Source organism: Rattus rattus, chromosome 3, assembly GCF_011064425.1.
Source record: "Rattus rattus isolate New Zealand chromosome 3, Rrattus_CSIRO_v1, whole genome shotgun sequence".
Classification (NCBI taxonomy): Eukaryota; Metazoa; Chordata; class Mammalia; order Rodentia; family Muridae; genus Rattus; species Rattus rattus.
In genome coordinates this window covers 137,840,539-137,848,267 of record NC_046156.1, presented here as the reverse complement: position 1 = coordinate 137,848,267, position 7,729 = coordinate 137,840,539, and the positions used below count along the sequence as shown (strand labels likewise).

The 7,729-nt window shown below is 36.7% G+C and overlaps 1 protein-coding gene across 2 annotated transcripts in view; it reads left to right on the top strand.

Annotated features, from left to right (window-relative positions):
- Positions 1–1,075: 1,075 nt before the first annotated feature.
- The window catches only part of Ythdf3 (YTH N6-methyladenosine RNA binding protein 3), a 34,018-nt gene continuing 27,364 nt past the window's right edge, over positions 1,076–7,729 (top strand). Inside the window, exons 1-4 of one of the 2 annotated variants that reach the window (XM_032898616.1) lie at positions 1,076–1,360; positions 1,769–1,793; positions 4,830–4,975; positions 7,393–7,478. In XM_032898616.1, coding sequence (XP_032754507.1) covers positions 4,918–4,975; positions 7,393–7,478 — 144 coding nt within the window. In that variant the 5' untranslated portion in view covers positions 1,076–1,360; positions 1,769–1,793; positions 4,830–4,917. The remainder of the gene's footprint in view (positions 1,361–1,768; positions 1,794–4,829; positions 4,976–7,392; positions 7,479–7,729) is intronic. The other variant, XM_032898617.1, reaches the window with a different exon arrangement.

Here is a 7,729-nt window from a genome sequence, read left to right as displayed (position 1 = left end):
AGCTGTACACAGCCATGATTGTGGGAAGCCTACTCCTGCCACTGATCATCTATGTCAGGTCTTAGTTTAGTCACGACACCATGGTTTAGGTTCAGTGACTTTTCCAAGGTAATAAACTAATCATTGCTAGGTAAGAATTCATGGGATTCCAAAGCTATGTTTCTCAAACAGGAGTAAAGACAAGGCCTACAAGCCTTTTCTTTTCTTTTCTTTCTTTTTTTCTCTTGTATACTCTCAATTTCCCAGCTCCAATTCCTCTACCAACAAACTCCTTGAAAACCGTACATGTATTTGGGAGTGAGAACTAGGCTGAACAATGTAAAACAAGGGGAACCTTGAGAAATGGAAGGATTTGCAGGTTGGAACCTGAACAGAAACACAAGAGAAAGGGATTTGAGCTGACCCCGCCTAAAATTACCCTTTGAGGATCTGAATGAGATGCATGCAGTCTTGACCTAGTAATTATAAAATATTGTGGTACTACATAATTTTACTTTCACTGTGACTTTCTTAATTTCCTGCTTCAAAGGTTAGTACTTAAACTGGGTAGTTTTGAAAGGATTTGGCTAGTTAAGAGTCCACACTACACTACACCTGTAAAGAAATCTTTCTTGGGAAGAAAATTTAATAAAGATGTCAAAAATACAATAGTACTAACTTCCTTTGTTTTTGCCAACAGGTAAGAAAGTAACATTACTAGTTTCTAGTGACATTTTAACATTATTTTCTTTTTTTCAAAGGCAGCAGTCTTTAACTGTTTCTCAGACGGCTATTTTATTTTAAAACCAAACCAACCCAGCGGAGAGGTAAGCAACAACTGAGGGGTGCTCACACACATCCACACAGGCTTTTGGGGCCACAGCGCAATGGTGGCTGGGTCCTTGTAGCCAATCCCTCTGGGGCTTCCGTAGCAAAGGCCTGGATCGTCCCGCGCATGCGTCTGAAGTACAGCTTCGCCTTCTCGTCTCTACCCCCCTTCAGTCTCTGGTGACGTGCAATGCGGGGGCGGAGCCCGAGGCTGTGGCGGGAGTGGGGGAGGAACTGCGAGGTGTGTGTGGACGTCAGACTGGATAGCGGAAGGTCAGGGCGGCCTGGAGGAAGTGGGGCTCTGGAGCTTGTCCTCGCCATTAGGCCCGAGATACGGAGGACGAGCGGGACGAGCAGTGCAGGCGGCGAGCTCGGGCCCCTTCCGCGACTCCCGAGCGCGAGCCCGCTTCCTGGAGCCTACAAGAGCGGCAGCGGCAAAGGCAGAGCTTCGCGAGGGCGACAGTCGACTGCTGTGAGTGCTCTCGGAGAGGCCCAGGCGGCGGCGGTTCCTCTCGGGTTACGGTGAAGAATGTCAGCCACTAGCGTGGATCAGGTGAGGGAGCAGGGCCCCGGCTCGGCGAAGGCCGGAGCCGCAGAGCTCCACCCTCGCGTGCGGCGCGGCTCCTCTAGCCGCCGCTAGCTCCATAACGGCGCCGTGGGTGCTGGTTGTCCGGGCTGCCGCCCAGGCCGGCCTGAGCGCGGGCGTCTCTGTGCCTGTGGCCGGCGCCCGTGACCACGGAGGGCCGGATGTCCCGGCGGCCGCCGCGGGGCTAGGAGCCGGCGGGTGCTGGAGGCGATGCGGAGGGGCAGTGGGAGGCGGCCGGGCGGAGCGGTTGCGGAGGATCTAGTGGGGTTCACACCTACGCGGATTGTTCTGAATAACTTGTTTCCAATAATGTCTCTGTTTAACATACTTTTCTTCCCCCTCCCCCTCTTTACCACATCTTTCGTCTTGCTTCAGAGACCTAAAGGGCAAGGAAATAAAGGTGAGTTTTTTTTTGTTTTTGTTTTTGTTTTTACCCTTTAGTAGTTCCCTTAATGATATTTTTAAACTGTAAGGAGTTTCTTTCTTGTTTTTGCATTTCTTTCTAAATGTAAAGGTTAGAAAAACATCCATCGCACCTAACAGCCAACATTTGCATAGTTCCTGTGTTCGAAGCTACGTTTGTAGAACCTGAAGTACTAAGGAAGAAACAGCTGTCTTGGTTGTGTTTCAGTGAACGTAATGTTACTTCTTCAGTTTACCATTTTATGTTTGTTACATAACTTAGGTCATACTTTTTTCTACATTTGTGTACAGTTAGATAAGTTTTTAAAGTGTCTGGATTATATTTGAACTTGGCAGATCACATGGCGTTCTATGTCACATTGGTGAAAATCACGCCCTTAATCACAGATTCCATAGAAGTTGCTTTCAAGGAGGCAACAACAGTATAGAACTTGTTAACAAGTGTGTAACTTACTGGATGGCTCTGATTGGAAGGTGTGTCTCAATCTGGTTACTTACAAAAGCCTGAAAAGGAAATTATTTGTGCAGTTAGTATTATCTGATTTGCTATTTAAAAACCACCATTAAAAGTAAGGCAGCTAAAACATAAATGTAGTTTTTTGTATTTTTGCTTGTGGAACAAAGTTGTCAGCTGACTGAAACATGACATTAACATGTGATTAGTGTAGAACAATAACTCCTTTCTTGAGGTGGTGCCAATTAAAGAACATTACAATGAGCTATATATTTGTTAACGTTTTTTCTAGTGCCGGAAATGACACTAAATACAGTTACTCTTCCTTTTTTTGTTTGTTTTTTGTTTGTTTGGGTTTTTTTTTTCTTTCCCCAGTAATCAAGTACTACTTAAAAAATAAGATCTTAATAGCCCTTTTGGTGTAGGTTTCATGTTTCTATTGATGCTTTTAATATTTTTTTCTAGGTTTTTATGTGGCAAGGGCAGTTAATTAGAAATAATAGTGCTCTACCCAGAATAATTTTCTTCTTGAAACACTACATTTTATATAAGAATTTATATATATACCAAATACATTGTAATGTATTAGCTAACAAACTTTATTTTAATTAGTGTTTTAGCATGTGAACATTTAGGAATTTTTAATTCATAGAATTCGTTTATTTTAGTTATAACTGTAAACTTCAGAATTACATGTTAATTTAAAATTAGTTATTAAACATTTGTAAGTTTAAGAGGAATTTTTTTTCTTTTCCTTTTTTGGCTAATCTGAGGTCATCTGTGAAATTTCTGATCATTGTTACTAAGTATGTAAACTATTTTATTCTAGAACTATAGCACTTTGCCAAGGCTGTTTGAAATACTAAGTATTTTATGTTTTACCCGTTTTAAGGGTAGTGACGTCTATGATTGTTTTTTTTTTTTGTTTTTTTGTTTTTTTGATAAAACAAAGTAGATCATCCAGATTGGGTATTATAAACTAGTTCTGTATTACCACACTTTTGGTTCCTTGAGACTCACTTCATTTTGGTATGGCTTATTGATCTGTCTGCTGATATACTTATAAATCAGCTGATAGAGACTAGCTAGCTATAGACTGCATCACTCTCTGCTTAAATTTTACAGGCGAGAATTTTAGATTGTTAGTATCACTTATGTTGTTTAGATACCCACACAAGTTATTTTTTGAATAGTTCTTTTTCCTGCAAATTTTCCTTTATTTTATAACTTTTTAATAATTTTATCCTAGAATGAAGATTATAGACTGGGATTTTGTTTTATAGTCCTGGGTTCCAGTACCATATGTAGCTACTGATTTACTAAGTCTGTTAATACATTATACATTTTTGTTACAGTTTCTCTTTTGTAAACAAAATAACTAAATTTTGATAATAGAGAGATTATTATACTTGCAAAAGCTTTTTGCTCTAGTTGCTGTTTTTTCAATTATTTCTTATCCTCTTGTGAGGAGGAGAAGGAAAGCTACTTTTGGCTTAAAATGATAGAAACCATAATAACCTTACACATACATATACAAGCCAAGTCACAGCTACTAGCAAGTGGCTGTTAGGAACTTTTATGTGTTTTTGAAAAACTTCTGCCTTAGTTTACTTAATTTTAAGTTAGTGAAATTATGTTATTGTGAGTCTGTATACTGATATCAGGCAGAAAATATAGGGTATTTTTTTCCTTTTTGCTTTACAAAAAGATAAGATTTGTAATTTTGAATTTAGAGCTTAAGAGCTTTATGTTCCTAAGAAATTGATATGAGTTAAAATTTTGAAACTAGTTGACTTAATATGACTTCTGAATTACTGTTTTCTGAATTACTGGTTGACATTGTTAGCCTAACACCCTGCTTTATTATCTATTTTTCTGCAAAGTATTTTCAAGCATATTCCTAAGCCTTATTACAATAAAGGAATGAAAAGGAGTTCTGTCAGTTTATTTGTGAATGCAAAAATGCTTCTGAAGTATAATTCTTGAGTTTTGGTATACATTTTTTTACATATTTAATTCTTGCTTTTTTGGGTTTTTTTGACCAAATATTTTTCTTATGTGAAATGTCACAAGTGCTTATTTTTCTTGGCCAGATAGTATGAAAGGATATTGGTTAAAATTAATAAGTAAGAATGGGTAGAATAAATAAGGATAATTATTTGTTGGTTGATAATTTTCTTTGTTAACAAGAACTTTTGCTGTGTCTTCATTTGTATGTCAGATGTTCTCTTGGGCTTTCCTCTGTCCTTTCTTTTGTCCTCTAAGTTTATCTAAGTAAGCAACACATAGATGCAGTTTCCTTTCTCCTCCTTTTTCTTTCTGTAGGAGGGACACACACCTTTTCTACAACTGGAGTTTAAAGGAATTAGGTGGAAGTTGTTTGTTTGAATGTTTCAGAAAGGTAGTATGTTTGGCAAAATGTTGTGTCTCCTCTCTGTCCCCCCAAGAAATGATTTCAAAGCACCATACTATCATTATTTTGGCTTCATATTATTATTAATCCTCACAACATTCCTGTAAGGAGATAGAGGGTATATGGTATTGTCGCTGTTTTTGTAGGTGGGAAAACATGATGCACACATCTGTTGACTTTCCTAACTTGATGTAGTCAGGACCAGAGCAGAGAACCACCTGGCTTCTAAGGCCCATGTTCTATCTTGATTTGACTTTGCTTCATAGGGCAGAGGAAACAGGCGAAGAATCATGTAAGTCATCTGTTCTTTTTTCCCCTGAAGAACTTTTACACAATATAGATGTGGGTTAGATTTTATTACTGTTCACTGACTTTCAGTCTCTGAGACATTAGATTGTCATTAAACAACGTTCAACAACTAAATTCTTATAAAACAGTTGTTTTAAGAAAAGCATGCTTCTGAAATTAAAGGGCTAGTTAATATCTTATTAGGAGCCTTTAAATGGATAGTTTTTTTTGATTATATTGGCAGTATAGGCTAGATAACCAAGAACTAATTGACACAAGTAATAGAAAGGATGGGCTGTTTTAAACACTGACTGGTCTGCATATTAGTTTAGCAGTCCAGTAGTAGGAAACTCCCCCTACCCCCCAAAAAGTAAAAGACTGTGCCTGCACTGCCATTGTTGATGAAAGAATAGTCAAACCAATGAGAAGAGAAGGTTCATTCGAATTGCTGGGACTGCTGTGGTTACCTCAGTGCTCAGATGATGTTGGATAGATCCTGTGACAACCTGCTTTTAATTTTTTTATAGTAACTTACATATTTTAATCTGGGGACATATTTAGCTCAAGCCTAGCCTTGATGAAGTCTGATAATACAATTAAGTCTTATTAGTAGAATCAGAATCCATTTATTTTTGGGTCACTTTTGATGGTTATTTTATCATAGATGTCACATATGAAGGTTTCATGTTCAGAGTAGCTTTACTGTTGAGCCATCCCTGATACTTACTGGATGGCAAAGAACTAAGAGATTTTACAGTTCTTTGTTTATAAGCCACTGCTTACTAACAATAATAGATTTTAGGTGATGTACACTTAGGGCAAAATTAAGAGTTCATGTTCTGATAAACTTAGCCCCATATTAGTTGGCAATACTTTGTGACATTTTAGTTTTGAGCAGTAAGTGGTTCTAAGATTGACATTCTTCACAAATCACTTATTTCACTTCATGTTTCAATAACAGTTTCATATTGATAGCATATCAACTATTATTTTACTAACCTTTGTTTTTCTAGTTCAGAATAATTTTTAGTTTTATTTGGGATATTGTAATATTTAGCATTATAAAGATTATTGAACATGTCCATTTAATACCAAGATGAGATGCAATAGACACTGAATAACGTAAATAATCATCAGTAGATTAGTGAGCTTAGATTGCTACTGGAGATGACCTACCTCCTTGGTAGTAGACCTGAAATTAAAATACAGGAGGTGTTTTTATATGCTGCACTCAGGCAGGACTGAGACAGTGTACACATGTATTTTTTTAATTTTTTCTTGAATCTAAATATTACATATTTTACAGTGTTTATGAGATAATTTTTTAGCTAGTGTGATATTCTAATTTATCTTGTAATTTATTTTCTCATGTGTTTCATGAGTAATCATCATCATCATCTCTGGTGTCCTAATTGTAGTTTTACTTTTATGTGAAAGTCTTATTTATTAATGTTTGAATTTGAACTCAAAACCTCAGTGCATGCTAAACACACACTTCACCAGTGATTCTAAGCCTTTGAGAATCAAGTTGTGTGCACACATATGTATTAGAGAATCAAAAGCTTTACAGATTTTAACTTGAGTGCTTCTGTAGTATACACAGGAACCTGGATTTGTACTTCCAGGACTGCCAGAAAAACAAACCAGAACAACATAAGGGTTTTTTTTATTTTACTTTTTTAATCACAGCATCTTGCTACATAGCCCAATCTGCTAGGTAACTGTGTGTGTTGTCCATACTGGTTTTGACATTGCGATCCTTTTGCATCTGTCTCTCAAGTGCTGTGATAAACTCAGTGGGGCATCAAACCCAGCCCTTTGTAGATTTTTCATACTGAAACTTTTAAGTCACAAATAGTTACTTGAAGGTTGGACCTGGTGTGGTGTATTTCCATTACTTTACAAGGTAAAGTAGGATTGAGAATTCAAGGTTAGCCTGGGTTACAGAAGAAATAAATTCTTAACATCAGATTAATAGACTTTTACAAAGTATGGTGACATACTCAAATGTATTGTTTACAGCATTACGTAGTTATTTTAGAATCAAACATTTTTAGGGACCCCTGAGCCCTTTTCAATATTTTTATGTTACTTTGCTCACTACAGTGTTGAAATTGGGATATTTAAGATTTTAGTAAGTGGGAGTTTCTACATACAGCTTTTATAGTGTTGAGTTTATGGACCATGGAATTTCTAAGTTTTCTGTGGCACACATTATACATATCTATCTATCTGTCTATCTATCTATCTATATATTTTTTTTCTCTGTAGGTTATCCTTAAGATTGCTCTTAAACCAAACATGAAGGAACTCAGGATTATTTTGTCCTGAGTTGGCCTGAAAATTTTATCAAATGTTAAACTGTTCTGTGAATTTCATAAGGATAATTGCAACACTTCTAATACAAATATGTTTTCTTAGTTTCAGTACAAAATGGTTCGATTCATCAAAAAGATGCTGTAAATGATGATGATTTTGAGCCATACTTAAGTAGCCAGACAAATCAGGTAAGTTGTCTGCAGAATCAGATTTTAGGAAGTTAAACTTCTTTGAATTTTAACTGAATTTTCCAAGTAAACATCTAATTGAATAGGAAGATAAAATACTGTGAATAAATTAGTTTAGTGTACTTACATATGGTGAATAATACTTGCAGGTTTATGACATTAGAGACTACTTTAGAGATGGTAGGTAACTGAATTGGGTTCTAAAATATTTAAAGATTAGTATTTCTGTGTATTATGCTTAGACTTGTTGA